The sequence below is a fragment of the Astatotilapia calliptera genome, chromosome 14, assembly GCF_964374335.1.
Source record: "Astatotilapia calliptera chromosome 14, fAstCal68.1, whole genome shotgun sequence".
In the NCBI taxonomy this organism is placed as follows: Eukaryota; Metazoa; Chordata; class Actinopteri; order Cichliformes; family Cichlidae; genus Astatotilapia; species Astatotilapia calliptera.
Genome location: NC_137435.1, coordinates 36706613 through 36721666, shown reverse-complemented (window position 1 = coordinate 36721666; position 15054 = coordinate 36706613). Strand labels below are relative to the sequence as shown.

The window sequence follows — 15054 nt, the reverse complement described above, 5'->3', positions numbered from 1 at the left end:
CACTGAGGGAAGAACTTCCCAAATAAGGTCACTGCCATCAAGTCTAATATTGCCCCACAGTGTGCTCGGTATCATGCTTACAATTTGCTTTCCTTTGATACTTGGTCCTTCTTTGCTCCTGTTACATTACAGTAAATCAGGGCTCTGCTTGGTCATTTGAAACCAACTTCACGCCCTCTTGTTGTCCTACCTGCTGCATTTTTCATTAGTGTCTTTGACAATTGGCCCCTGTTTAGTGGAAATGATGAATACTTCTCTTCATACTGGCTTACTTCCCAGCTTCTTTAAACATGCTGTTGTTGAGCAAATATTAAACAAACCTCATTTGGATCAGTCTCCAAACAGTTACAGGCCAATATCCAAACTGCTTTTTGTGTTAAAAATGTTGGGGAAATAAACAGTAGCAAAACAACTATTTCTTGGAGAAAAATAATGTTATGGACATTTTTCAGTCTGGTTTTAGCAAATTGCACTCCACTGAAACGTCTTTACTTTAAGTGTCTAGTGACATCGTGATGGCTGCACTGGAGAGTACACAGTTCTGGTTCTGTTGGACCTAGCCTCTGCCTTTGATACCATTGATCACAGTATTATGATTAATAGGCTCAAGGACTGTTTGAGATTACTGGTTTTGTTTTAAAATAGTTTATGTCATATCTGAGAGATCTTTTGCCGTTTTTGTGAATCAAGTGACGTCTGAAACGACAGTTTTGCCTTGTGGGGTACCTCAGGGATCTGTCTTGGGTCTGATTCTCTTTTTGGTCAATATTTACAACCCAGGCCAAATCATTAGGCATTACAATAATAATTCCCATTATCTCTATGCTGATGACATCCAGTTATACTTTTCTTTCAAAGTCTCTTTAGTTTTGTAAAATTGTCTAGTTTAAGTAATTGCCTGACAGATATCAAGTAGTGGTTAAAACAACTTCTTCCAGTTAAATAAAAAAAAAAAAAAAAAAAAAAGAACTTTGATTATTGCTCATGACCATATGATTTCAGAAATTAGGCCGCATATCAGCTGCTTAAGACTGTTCTGTTTAATCAAGCATCAGAAACCTCAGTGTCATATTTGACAGTTCAGTGTTGCTAGAGCATCACTCCAAATGACTGGTTCAGAACTGTTTTTATCATCTAAGGCAGTAGTTCCCAAACGCTTTTTGCTAGGCCCCCCTTTGTTTTACAAGAAAAATGTTCGCCCCCCCCCCCCCACGCGCACACGCACTAACGCATCCTCCAACCACACACACCCATATTTTGTTTATTTCACACCTCAAACATTTAGTAAACAATTAAGCTAATACAAGTAAACTGCAATAAATTACAGGTAGTAATAAAATAAACTACTAACTCTTTTATGCTACGTCCACACCTACTGTATTTTTGAAAACGCAGCTGTTTCGTCCACACAAACGGCGTTTCGAATCACCAAAAACTGAGATTTTTTAAAAACTCCTTTTTTGCGTTTACGTGTGGACGAGGAATACAGAGTTCGTCACGCAATGTCAAAGTTATGTGCCTTTTTTCACGTCACGCTGTGCGCCACGTTATTGTTTACATGAGATGAATTGCAGAATGGCAGATAGAGAAAATACTGTTAAGCTGAATATCTGCAGTATTCAATAACAATATCCGCTTACATACACACACGCAGTCACTGTCCCTCCATTTAGAAAGGCAGAGGCATCACGGTGTAATTATTTTACATGTAGTTTTTTTCCTGTGTAATAATATTCAACATTGCTATCAATACATTTTTCAAAAAAAAATGCCTCTCTGTGCAAAATGGGTTCAAAAACATAAACAGTTGTAGGATACTGTTTGTCCGTGATTTGGACAGGGTGAACAAATCGTGGCAGGATCAGCCTGATATTATTTGTATCCCACTGTAACTTCACTGTATAAAGAGCTAAAACCTCCAAAAATGTCAGGAGTAGTTAGTTATTATGAGAAGTGTTTGCGAACTAAAAATCAAGAATGTGGGATACTGTTTGTCTGTGATTTGAACATCCCAGTGCTGCTCCCGACGAAGGGAAAACCAATTCTGAAGGGGAGACCTACCTCGGCACTTGTGCAGGTGAAACCAAAGGGAAGATATGCTTCACCATATTTTCTAGTCTTTGGCTTAGAATGAAGTTGGTTTGGAAACATATTCAGCTATGCTTCAGCTCCTGCTTTGTGTTTGTGTGGCCACCCGTGCTAGCAGTGTCCAAACGTTTGTTTTTTTCCCCCCCCTTTTCATACCGCGCCAATGGCCCCACACTTTGGTAAGGTCTGATCTAAGGACTGTTTCAAAACTCAAACTTCTAAACACCGCGTCTCTGTGGCTTTTAAACCCCAAAACACGCTGCGCCAAAAACTGGTCCACCCCAAGGATCGGTTCCCCCGTCACAAACAGAGTAACATAGACAGAACACAGAAGAGCTATCTCGTCAGGCCAGGACTCTGCAGTCTATTTACACCTACAGGCCAGTGGACACTCTTTCAATAATGAGGATGTACACATTCTGGACAAGGAGGAATGCTGGTTTAGGCGTGGAGTCAAGGAGGCCAGTTATGTGAAAAGGGAAAGACCATCTCTGAATCGAGGAGGGGGCCTAAGGGTAAATTTTTTGCCATCTTACAATGCTATGATTGCAGCCATTCCTCAACTCTCTGTGAATGGTACTCATGGCAATTGATCAGTGGTCTTTGATCAGTGGGCATAATTATGATGAATGAACTGACCTCGGAGCCCAGTGTTCTTTCAGTGGTGCTAGTTTCAGTCATTATGTAATGTTTTTTTAAGATTGGGGAAAGCTGCAGTCAGCTGAGACTGAAGAAGTCACCTGGATGAGTGACAAAACATTTCTTCCACTGAAAACGCTACATCCAGATGAACAGAATCAACCTTTGGGGATTTATTCTTTGATGAGAAATTTTTAATTTTTAATTTATTTATTTTTAACCTTGATGGTCCTGATGGTTTCCCAACATTATTGGCATGACAAAAACCTGAGATGTTTTCTATGCACCACAGTGGAGGGGGCGTCATAGTAGTCTGGGGTGCTTTTTCCTTCAGTGGAACAATGGAGCTTCAGGAGGTGCAGGGGCGTCAAATGGCTGTAGGCTATGTCCACTGGGTTTTTTTTTTTTTTTCCTCAACAGGACGACACTACAGTACACAATGCCCACAAGAAAAGGGACTTCTTCCAGGAGAATACCATCACTCTTTTGGATCACCATCCTGCGTGTTCCCCTGATCTAAATCCAATTGAGAACCTTAGGGGATAGACTGCAAGGGAAGTTTACAAAAATGGACAACAGTTCCAGACAGTAGATGCCCTTCGTGCAGCCGTCTTCACCACTTGGAGAAATGTTTCCACTCACCACATGGAAACGCTTGCATCAAGCATGCCAAAATGAATTTTTGAAGTGATCAACAATAAGGTTGGAGCTACTCACTACTGAGTTCATGTTTGAAACTCTAATTTCTGTGGGGGTTTTTTTTTGGAGGTGTGGTCCTAAACTTCTGATCAGCAGTTTCATTCTTGTTTTCAATAAATTGCATGCTCCTAAAAATGTTTTATCTGACTCCCATTTCTTCTTGTTGCACGATGGAGCTCAACTTGGAACTAGAGCATATGGCCAAAAATATTTATCACGATATGTATTTGAAAATTTGCAATAACGATATAACTGACGATATAATTGATGCGATACAAAATACAACTCCACAACTTTACTAGTGCACAAAACCCCCCCATTTATTTATTTTCACTTAAACAAGCTGTTTTTATGTGTATTAAAGCTATATAAAAATGTAACAGTGTAAATGCAAATTCCTTGCTGAAAGTTTAACCAAAAGGCATTTCCAGTAGAAATGGGCTGATATATCCTGAGCATAACCATGTATAATATCCACTGAAGTTAAAAAGAGGTGCTTTGCAACATTAAACTGCAGTGTGCCAAATAAAAAAGTCAAATACGCATTTTTCGGACCATAAGGTGCACAGGATTATAAGGCACATTAAGCGAAACAAAGCAGACAGATAAATAAAACTTTATTCAACTCATTCTTCTTGCTTCCTCCACTTCCGTACCATTGATTTATTAATGGTGTATTCTATCACAGCTGCTCTATTCCCATGTTGTTGCAGTATATTAATGACTAACCTCATATTGTGGATGGATTATCTCAGTTGTTCTTCTAACTGAAGTTTGGCCCGTTTACAGCATCCTGCCATGAGATTGCATTTGTCTCTAACCATCAGGAACCTTCACGTTAACTTTTATCGAGTGGAAAGTGGAAAGTGTTAGCGTTGATCCTCCAGCTTCACTGTGTTTGTTATGCAAACATAGCTGTGTCGCTAGCTGTTTTCATAGATGCCTGGATGTTAAACTTCATAGTTACACCTGGTAAAGCAGCAATGCTGATCATTTTATTAAAGATGAAAGAATTTAGACAGTTTTTAACTCTCAGTGATGCTGCAGTGTTCATTTGACTTTGGGACCTGAAGGAGACGGAGTTTAGGACCCAGATTACTCCAAGAATGACGAGCACCTTAGTCTGACAAATATGGCAATAACAACGCCTGCTTGCATGTTCTACCCCCCCCCAAAAAAAAAGAAAAAAAGAAAAAGAAAAAAAAAAGTGCTTTGGTGGGCATCTGATGGATAAACACCGAACCAGTTCCACATCACTGAAGTGGCACCATTTTTACAAACCAATTCTGGTTCATCCGTTTCACTCAACGATCTGCTTTCTCCCTTCTCATTCTCCGTTGCCACCATGCTTTTTCGTTCATGTGTGTATGAAAACAAAAGGCACTGCGCATTTACCCATATTCTATCGCGATATTTCATTTTCTTATCGTTGCCTAACATTGTACCGGTATTACCGTGAACAGTATAATATGGCCCAGCACTAGATTGGAACCATGTTAAGATCCAACCATGCAAATTATTATTTTTTGGCCATTTTCAAGTAGTCATAAACTGGTGATCGGGACTGTATATCCTCCAAGATGACAATGCTCGTCCACACAAAACAGGGCTTATCAGAGAATTTTGAGTTGGAGGGGCTGGAATAGCCTGCTTGCAGTGCTGACCTCAACCCCAATGAACACTTGTGGAATGAGCTTGGATGTGCTGTTCATGCCAGAGTAACATACACAACAATGTTGACCGACTTGCGAAAAATCCTGGTTGAAGAATGAAATGCCATCCCCAAGCAGGAACTAAGCTGATGACAAGAATGAAGAGGTGGTGCCAGGCTGTTATGGATATATATGGTTCTTCCACATGCTTTTGACCATTGTTTGTTAAATGAATAAATTGTTAAATTGCCAATATGTCTTTCTTTAAACTTCAATTATTCAATCCAAGAAATGACACCAAAGAAGAGTCCATAGCAGAATAGGTTGTTTAGCATTGGCAGTGGAGATCTGTTAATTTTTTTTTGTGTGCGCAACCCACATACTCAACTCCGCTTCGGCTCCATTCACTAAAAAGAGCCGAGTCTTTTGGATCCCAACCGGCTCTTCAGGTTGTTTTGTTGCTTTGTTAATTAATTTATTATCAGCAACAATATAAATTTATGCACAAAATGAATTACTAATGTAAAAAAAATGTTTTTTATTTATATATGTTTATACATAAATATGCTTTTATTTATCCCTTTAAGACCTAGCATAGAGCAAGTCCGCCAGAGCTTATTTTTATGTTTTTACATGCTGTAGTACCATTTTTGGGAGCATTTCAAGTTGCTAAACATCAATACAATTGTTATATCCCAAATGTTAATAATATGTATGCATTAAGTCTATAGTAACTACATAAATTACAAGAAAGTGCAATAAACTAGAAAAAAAAAAAAATTGAAAATCTTTAAAAAAAAAAAAAAGCAAAAAAAAAACAAACATATTTCTAGTTCGAGAAATTTAAGTGGTTTATCCCTCAAAACTGTAAATACAAAAAAGTTACAAAACATAGTTTCCCACCACAGGAAATTTATTTTGAGTGTCTTCATAGTTTTTTTTTTTTTTGGAGACATCAATTTTAATATACTGCAGGAAAATCGAAAATAAATATTATAATGTAAATTTGCAAAAAACAAACAAACAAAAAAACAAAAAAACAAAAACCAGCATGTGCATCAAAATAAACTATTTCCAGCAGTGCAATTTGAGTTCTAAGCATCCCAGAAACGATACAGAAAAGCATCAAGTCAACATGATTTAAAAGCACCAGTATAGGATTATACGGCCCCGAAGGTAAGAAACTACATTTACATAACTTCAGGTTTTGGGCAGGCAATGGCAGACATGCAATAGTTCACGCTGACGTCTATTCCAACGTAGGAAGTGTTATGAACAGCTGATTGGATCGGCAAAGCATGTTTCTAGAATATTATGTTTTTGTTGCTACAAATGCTTTTTAGGAAATTTTTGCAAGGCCATATGTGGAAGGAAACCATGACTTGGTGATGGCATGAAATTCCTCTGGTTTCATATGCCAAAAAAAATTATTGCTCTAGCTTATGTGGTTGCAGTTTTACAGGGATTTAGAAATAGTTACGCAAAATGAAGCGTGCCCGCTTTGACCGGTCACTCCACATAAAATGTAAAAAATAAATTATAAAATACAAAAAAACAACTATTTACATTTCAACTTCTATTTAAATTTTCAGCTTTTTCCTTTTAAACAAATTTAAAGTGAAACAACACAAAACACTGCAAACCACAACACAATAAAATATAAATTAAAATATGCAAAACAAAAAGAAGATGCACGTTCTCTATCATATAGGCCTGTGATGATTTTTTGGAAGAGTGTTTTCCCTCTCTCTCTCGCTCTCTCTCCCCCCCCCTCGCTCTCTCTCCCCCCCCCCTCTCTCTCTCTCCCTCTCTCTGCTATTGGGAGTGTAGCTACCGCCCCCCCCCCCTGTTCACGGCAAATACAAGGCTCACGTGGGCGTGAAGCGAGAAAAAAAAACAAAAAAAAAAGTGAGAGAGAGAGGGTGAGAGAAAGAAAACAAACAAACAAAAAACACCCTTTGTTCACTTCAAAGATCCGACTCTAGGAGCCGTTTCGTTTGCAACCGACACAAGACTAGTGGCTTAGGCCCCTTTTCTTTTTAGGTGCCACTTGTTTGAGATATAAATTTTTTCTTTCTGCACTAGTTGCTCTGCCCTCTTATCCTTTCATATCCCCCCCCCCCCCATTTTTCTGTCCTCTGTCAATACTGGCATTGGGATATTACATATGCACTCATGAATAATGACAGAAATAAATACGTAAATGAAGAAAAGAGAAAAAAAAAAAAAGGAAAGAAAAGAAAAAAACAACAACAACAACAACAACAACAACCCCCCCCCCCCCCCCCAAAAAAAAACCCAAAACCAAAACAGTGTGTACCCTCAAATGGAAAAAACAGTGCGACAGCAGCCTGTCTACAGCCTAAAACTGAAATATAAAATTGAAGTGATTTTTTGGGGGGCTGGCTATTAGTGTGATCCCTCAAAAACAGTGTAGTGTAACAATTATGATTCCTTAAATTGTACAAATTTAGAAGAACTATAACAATAGAGAAATCAGAACCACATACCTAGAGAAGCCCTTCCCACAGACAGAACAGATGTAGGGCTTGTGAACTCCCCCATCATGGGAGCGGACATGGTATGTCATGCGATCCTTCCTTTTAAACCTCTGCTGACAGATGGGACATTCAAACGGCTTTTCGTCTGAGTGTGACAGCTTGTGGCGATTGAGGTGATACACATCTCTGAAGGCCTTACCACACATGTCACAACCATGGTTCTTTTTCACTGGCTTGGGAGGCTTTTTAGGGATGCTCTGTAGTTGTTGGTGTTGCATTGGGGTCATGCTGCTAGTGCCTGTGGATGCTGATGTTGTTGCTGTAGTCAGGACACCTGTGGCTACAGTAGTTATGTATGACGGATTTCCACTATTCTCACGTGGTACAGTGGATATGAGTGGCACCATGGTAGGAGCAGTCTGAGCCTTCTTAGGCCGTGACACCATCTTAACGCCAGTGTGGCAAGACTCGTGCCGCCGTAGATGGTAGCTGTCCCGGAAAGCTTTGTTGCAGTAGCCACAGATAAAGGGAGTCTTTGACTTAGGTTCCTTTTTAACCACAGCAACTGGAGCCACTTCACCAACTCCTCCAACAGCCCCAGTAGCCACATTGTTTTTAAGAAGTTCTGTAGCACTGACAGGTGGTTTCTGGTCCAACGGGATTGGCAGCACTGGTTTCTGATCAGGTGGCTCTGTCCCAGAATTAAGAAGAGGCAACAGGCTGTTTCCAGCTACTTGGTGTTGGTGATGCAGAGCCTCATTGGCCTGCTGTAATAACAAAATAAAACAAAATAAAAATCAAGAAGAGGACCTTTGAAAATTATGTTAATAGATACACATATCATCAAGGATTAGTAAAGTTAAGAAAGTACTGTGTATCTACTCTAACGGTCATGAGGATCATAGAAATGCTACAAATTAAAAAACATTAATAAATAGAATTTCAAAAAATAACAAAAAAAAAAAAATACTGATGACCACCAGTGCTACCCTATAGCCTCCTTGTAGACATGCCTATCGGTATTAATTTAAAAATCCTACGCTGCCTTGTTCTCGAGTTATCACATTCATAAGATTTTCAGAAAATGTGACTTCGAATTCATTTGAAACTTAGTAAATGCAGCAATGGCAGGGGTGGGCAACTCCAGGCCTCGAGGGCCGGTGTCCTGCAGGTTTTAGATGCGTCTTTGATCAAACACATGAACTAATCATGTGATTCAGGTGTGTTGATCCAGGGTGATATCTAAAGCCTGCAGGACACTGGCCCTTGAGGCCTGGAGTTGCCCACTCCTGACATATGGTGAAAAACCTAGGTGACTTCATTCTTGAGTTTTCACATTCACAAACTTGGGTGCTCATGCTGCCCGCCTAGTAGGGCGACGACAATACCCCATCAGTCTTTTACGGCTGAGGAGTAAAAGGTTTATTAAATATGTTTGTGGTTTTCACAGTAAAAGCCTTTTTTACTACTACTACTACTGATTTTTAAGGTCATACAGTATGTGGGGAAAAACCAACAAAAACTAAAGCCATACATGTGCTATTGTACTGAAATAAAGGACACCAGGGGGTAATTTTAAATTGGGTTTGAGTTTTTTAAGAGACAGGAAGGAGTTTGTGAAATTAAATGGTTGTTGCTCCTTACGTATGGACACTGCTTGTGGTGTACTGCAGGGGTGAGTTTTAGGCCCCAAATTCTTAAACTTATACATTAATGACATTTGTAAAGTGTTCAAAGCGGTAAAAAAAAAAAAAAAGGGTACCATTTGCTGATGATACAAACATTTTCTGCTCTGGTGATTATCTGCAGCACTTATCGGATGAGATGACAAATGAAATAATTAAACTGAAGCTTTGGCTTGATTTTAAAAAAAATAATCAAAAAAAAAATCACTGAACTTAAATGAAACTAAAACTAAATGTATGTGTGCGGGTGTGTGGGCAGGAGCACGAGGCAGCCACTACACCTCAAGTCACTACTGCGCAGATTCTGGCTTCAAAAGTGCAACATGGCAGCTTCCACAAACAGGACATTTTGGCTTCATTTTTGTATAATGGGAAGAAGTGCAACCAAGTCGGCAATCTTTTCTACAGTCACTGGTACATATTTACCACAGGTTTCAGGTTTTTCCAATTAGGTCATAGTACCTGGTACTAGGTACTAAAATAGTACCTGCTCGAATGGGTGTTCCAAGCAATCTGAGCAGGTACTAAAATGTGATGTTGTCAGACTGCATGCCCTGCACTGGTGTGCCTAACTTTTTTTTCTTAGGTGCACCCGAATTTCTCAACTGCATCGTTTAACACCGCAGATTTAAATGTACACTTTATAAAAAAAAAAAATTTAAAAAAAATTGCTGTCCATACAGGCAATATTGACTTGTATATGATTAACTAACAAGCTTGTCAACAAACTTCTTTATTTGGAGCACATTTTTACAAGAAACATAAGTTACCATAGTTTTTGGATCATAAGGTGCACTGGATTATAAGGCGCATTAAGCAAAACCAAACAGTCAGATAAGTCAAACTTTACTCAACTCATTCTAGTTTGAAATCCGCTTTGTAAGCATGTCTCTTAAAAGGTGCCATTTTGGGGTCCTTACATACACACAATACAGTAATTAGAGCAGGGCGATATGACCAAAAATATTTATCACTATATACATTTGAAAATTTGCAATAACGATATAACTGACGATATAATTAATGCGAGACAAAATACAAAATATAACTCCACAACTTTACTAGCGCAAAAAAACCCCATCAATTTATTTTCAACAAGCAGCTGTTTTTTTTTTAATGTGCATTTATGTGCAAATGCAAATTCCTTGCTTAAAGTTTAACCAAAAGGCATTTCTAGTGGAAATGAGCTGAAATATCCTGAGCATAACCATGTATAATATCCACTAAAGTTAAAAAGAGGTGCTTTGCAACATTAAACTGCAGTGTGCCAAATAAAAAAGTATTTTTCGGCCCATAAAGTGCGCCGCAGATTAAGCGAAACAAAGCAGTCAGGTAAGTCCAACTTTACTCAACTCATTCTTCTTGCTTCCTCCACTTCTGTACCATTGATTCATTAATGCTGTATTCTATCACAGCTGCTCTATTCCCGTGTTGTTTCTGATGGACAAACACCAAACCAGTTTCACATCACTGAAGTTGCACCATTTTTACAAACCGATTCTGGGTCATCTGTTTCACTCAACAATCCGTTTTTCCCCCTTCTCATTCTCCGTTGCCGCCATGCTTTTTCGGCAATGTGCGTATGAAAACCAAGGAACTGCGCATGCGCGTTTTACCCAAATTCTATCGTGAAATTTTATTTTCTTATCGTTGTGTATCATTGTACCGGTATTACCGTGAACGGTATAATATGTCCCAGCCCTAACGGTAATATTATGCTGAGGCATGGTACATATTACTCTGTGAGGCTCCCGACTACTGTAGCCATAATGCGTGAACAACCCATCAAGTGGTGCGGTTTCAAAGCTTACCAAAGTTGTACTTAAAACATTTTGACAGATTTTTGAGTGCCAGTTACCACATAAAATCATTTCGCGGTCAGTAAGCACAACCGGAATTCATACATAAGGCACACATTTGTATGAAGTCTGTATTTTAAGTGCACCTTACAGTCCAAAAAAATATGGTACTGAAAAAGTTCCTGTGATCAAAGTTCTTCGCTGAGCTGAAATTTTAACTTAAAATATGATATGATATGATATAATGTGTGTCTGTTGTTGACCACACAGAGACTTTCAGAGTTGCGGAGATTTTTTTCTTTTTTACTCAAACGGCTGGTCGCACTGGCGCTCCCAGCCATGTTTTTTTTTTTTTTTACAAAAAAGGAAGGAACCATCAACACTGACATTTCGACCCTGTGTCAAGCTTATAAACCACAAATGTTTTGAAACACTGTTCCAAAGTGCGGTCCAAAACCCCACATCATGTGATCACAGCTAACTCAGATTTTGGTGCAATTCATCCCGGTGGCTTACCTGCTGCTTCGTGGCTGTTTTTGACAATGTAGAGCAAAACCTGATGACACTGCAAACTCACAGAAAGCCAACCCAGCCTGAAAGCAACTTGAAAACTAATATTTTTCTGTACAAACATTTACATATGACAAATATAGCCATTGATACTTTTCTTATTCATTTTAAATTTCCGTAAGCGTTATCAGCATCAAACATCTTCCACACTGATTGCTGTGGCCTATGCTTAACTTACCTAATAAAGTAGGCAACATTCAAATCCTCAAAACTTATCAAAATATAAATAGAAATTAGCAACCTTTTCTCAATACATTTTATTTTATGAACTGGATGCACTGAATTAATTAACACAATACGAGGGGGTAGTATAGGCATTACATTATTTAACTATTTTAACTCTTTCAATATTTGAACACTTTTCTTACTGTGTTGTATAAGGAGTTTTCCAAAACATACATTGATCATAATTATTGATATTGAAAAAGCAGTTTCAAATGATATTTATTCTACAAGCCATCAGATTTCTCAACATGACCAACAGGTTGCCAAGTTGGGGGGGGGGGGGGAGATAGCTCAGGAGGTACAGCCGGTCATCAATGATGCCTGGCTCCCGCAGTCTGCATGCCAAATATCCTTGGGAAAGTTAATAACCCAAAGTTGGTCTCCGATGCATCCCTCAGAGTATGTGTGTGAATGTTAGCTAATAAGAACTAAAAGCAAAGAACAAAGTGCAATGAAGGATGCAAGAGTCTGCATATTGTGTGCTTATGTTTTTTATGTTGATGTGATTGATTTTGTTGTGGTGTGAACGAATGTCAGGTGACTTCTGCTGCAACCCTGGTATAGTATATAGCTTTGTTTAGAATTTTGCAATGATCACCAAATATAATTTTCAATATGTGATCATAGCCACAATGGCCAGCAGGTGTCCCTGTCAAGATGGCTGTAGAACTGATTTAAAACCTTGGCACAATCGCAGCGTAATTGCTTTGACTATTTCACTGATTCACAAAGGCTCACTTTACCTATCATGACTATTTAGTACCGCATTTGTATTAGCATTTTAGCAATTGGCATGGGTCGGCCAAATTCCTCCTTTCCGAGCAACAACAAGTAGAGTAGATTGCTGGATAGTGTAGTAGTAAGACTACACACCTTTGGAGCGGGTATCCAGTAAGGGTCCTGGATAGACCCATGTACTCTGTATGATTGTGTATGTGACAAATAAAGCTTGCTTGCCAGCTGCTCTATTATGCTGCTCCAAAAAAATATTTATACAAATCTTCTAAGCTAAACATCATTAAATAAGATAATGGAAAAAAAATTGTACAACTGCCACTGTTAATACAATGTATAGATTAATTATGGTAAGACTCCTATTTGAAAAACTGTTGGCATGTCTACAAATCTTATATTGATGCAGGTAAATATTGTCTTGCTGTTTATATTCAGATCTCATGAAAAGACTAGAAAAAAAATATCAGGTTATGGCGCAGGGTTTCTTAAGGTTTTGCAGTTAAGATGTACACAAAGTGTAGATTTAATACCAGTTGTTCAGAGAACATGATACACTATAAAAATAGTGCGTGTCAGTTATACTTAAACAGATACAAAGTTGACTGCGGACAGTAAAAATTAAGCAAAAATTAAACACCGACCTTCTATAATATGGGATTATTTCATAAAACTTAATTTATTCGGCATATAGACTATATACAATTTACAACCTCCTTTTCGTTTCTCAAAACAAGATTAAATGATCAAACAGCATGTGAATTGATTCTGAACTTACTTACAAAACTAATGAACCAGATGACTTTATAGTTTATTTTTCTAGTTTGCAAGTCGTGGCTATTGATCATTGATAAGATAAAGGGTAACGTTTGGAGCCTTGAATGTGATTTAATCACTTCTCTTAGCGTGCTAAGTAGCCCCTTAGTTATAGTGCTAGGGTTAGCTCCGTTCTTGTTAACGGGGCCAGTCAAGAGCTTAAGCTCCCCACCGCTTTTTTGCTTTGTTAACCCTCTGTACTATTGCAATAGCCACGGTGCACACGGGAAAAGTGTCTGGTTAGCGAATCCGTTAGCCTATTAGCTTAGCTTACCTATATACAATAGCAAAAGCTTTGCTTAAAGCTAATTTGCTAGCGCGCGCACCAAAATCCGAGCTACAAATTAGCTTTATAGTCACATAATGTGACCATTAAGCTGTAAATGGTACAAATTGCAAATTATGAACCGACACAGATTTCTGGCTATTTAACTGATACCAAGACTATACTGTATCTAAGTTGGCAACACAAAGTCCGGAGCTCTTGGATTCGACAAAGCTAGTTAGCAGTTCGTTACAGGAAACCACTCAGCGGAGCTATCTAGCAGGGTATCGCTAACACCTTTGTTTTTCTTGGCTAATTCTTAGTAATTTCAGAAACGGATAAAACCCATTTAGCAAACAATATTTACGCTTTATGGCAAACGTTTATGGAGACTGTGCCACTTACTTGAAATAAAAACGTACTCCAGCTCGGTTCCATTGCAACACTTGGGCTAAAATCTGAAGGAAGCCTATAAGGAATCTACAACAAAGCAGCTAAATATGGCAGCGACAACTTCCTGTAACCCCAAGGACTAAATCAAGTCCAATATACTTTTTTTAAACTTTACTTTAAACAATTCCCCTTTCATATAGTTCACATATATTTTGTCACTAGAGACTGAAAAAAAATGTTACAAGACAGATGTACTTAAACATGTGACATACGTGCTGCTGAATCAAACTGTGCTGTACGGACTATTTCGTTATATATCTCTCTCCTTCTCTCTCAGTCTTTATATGTACTGTTAATAGTAACAAATAACAAGTTATCTATCCTTTATTTATTCCATAATTTAATCCAATATCTCTGCCCCCTGCACAACTGCACCATAAACATAAATATGCAATATATGTTTCTATTGTAAATATTGTCTGTTTTCTATTATGTTACATTGAGAACTAATAAGTAACCAGGCTAGTATCAGCTTTACTGACCATAAATAACTACTGGTCAGTAAAGCTGGTTCTGATAGATGTTGAGGGCAATTCTTTTTATTCCTAAAAAATTCTTAAGTGAGTGAAGTAGGTAATTCACTCACTTGGGAATTGAGTGAACCCAGAATCTTCATTTCTAGCTTTTCTTGTTTACAAGCATCAGGACCAACTCATCTTGCTTGATGTTGACTTCATTCTTTGTTTCACAGTGCGTTTTTTGAGGATCAACTTTTCACAAAAGCGCGACATTGAGCGACGGATTCAGATCCAGAAAATTTGGAAGTTCATGTTGTTTTTTTGTTACACGCTCAGTGTGTAAAGGCCTTTAATCCAAAATTGATAGTTGAGTCTGAAATCAAACATGGCACAAATTCCTCTAATTAATCAACCATTTACTTGCCAAATGCTAAAAACTTATAAAAATTCTTTTCACTGCACTCCAAAGGCC

General features: G+C 38.3%; 1 protein-coding gene across 4 annotated transcripts in view; it reads right to left on the bottom strand.

The window, feature by feature from the left end:
• Window positions 1-14222, bottom strand: part of vezf1b (vascular endothelial zinc finger 1b) — a 38547-nt gene extending 24325 nt beyond the window's left edge. For 2 of the 4 annotated variants that reach the window (XM_026191968.2, XM_026191971.2), the window contains exons 1-2: window positions 14077-14210; window positions 7589-8346 (exon numbers count right to left, since the gene is read on the bottom strand). In XM_026191968.2, the coding sequence (XP_026047753.1) occupies window positions 7589-8346; window positions 14077-14109 (791 nt within the window). In that variant the 5' untranslated portion in view covers window positions 14110-14210. Of the gene's footprint in view, window positions 1-7588; window positions 8347-14076 lie in introns of all 4 variants that reach the window. The other 2 variants (XM_026191969.2, XM_026191970.2) reach the window with 2 other exon arrangements.
• Window positions 14223-15054: the final 832 nt, after the last annotated feature.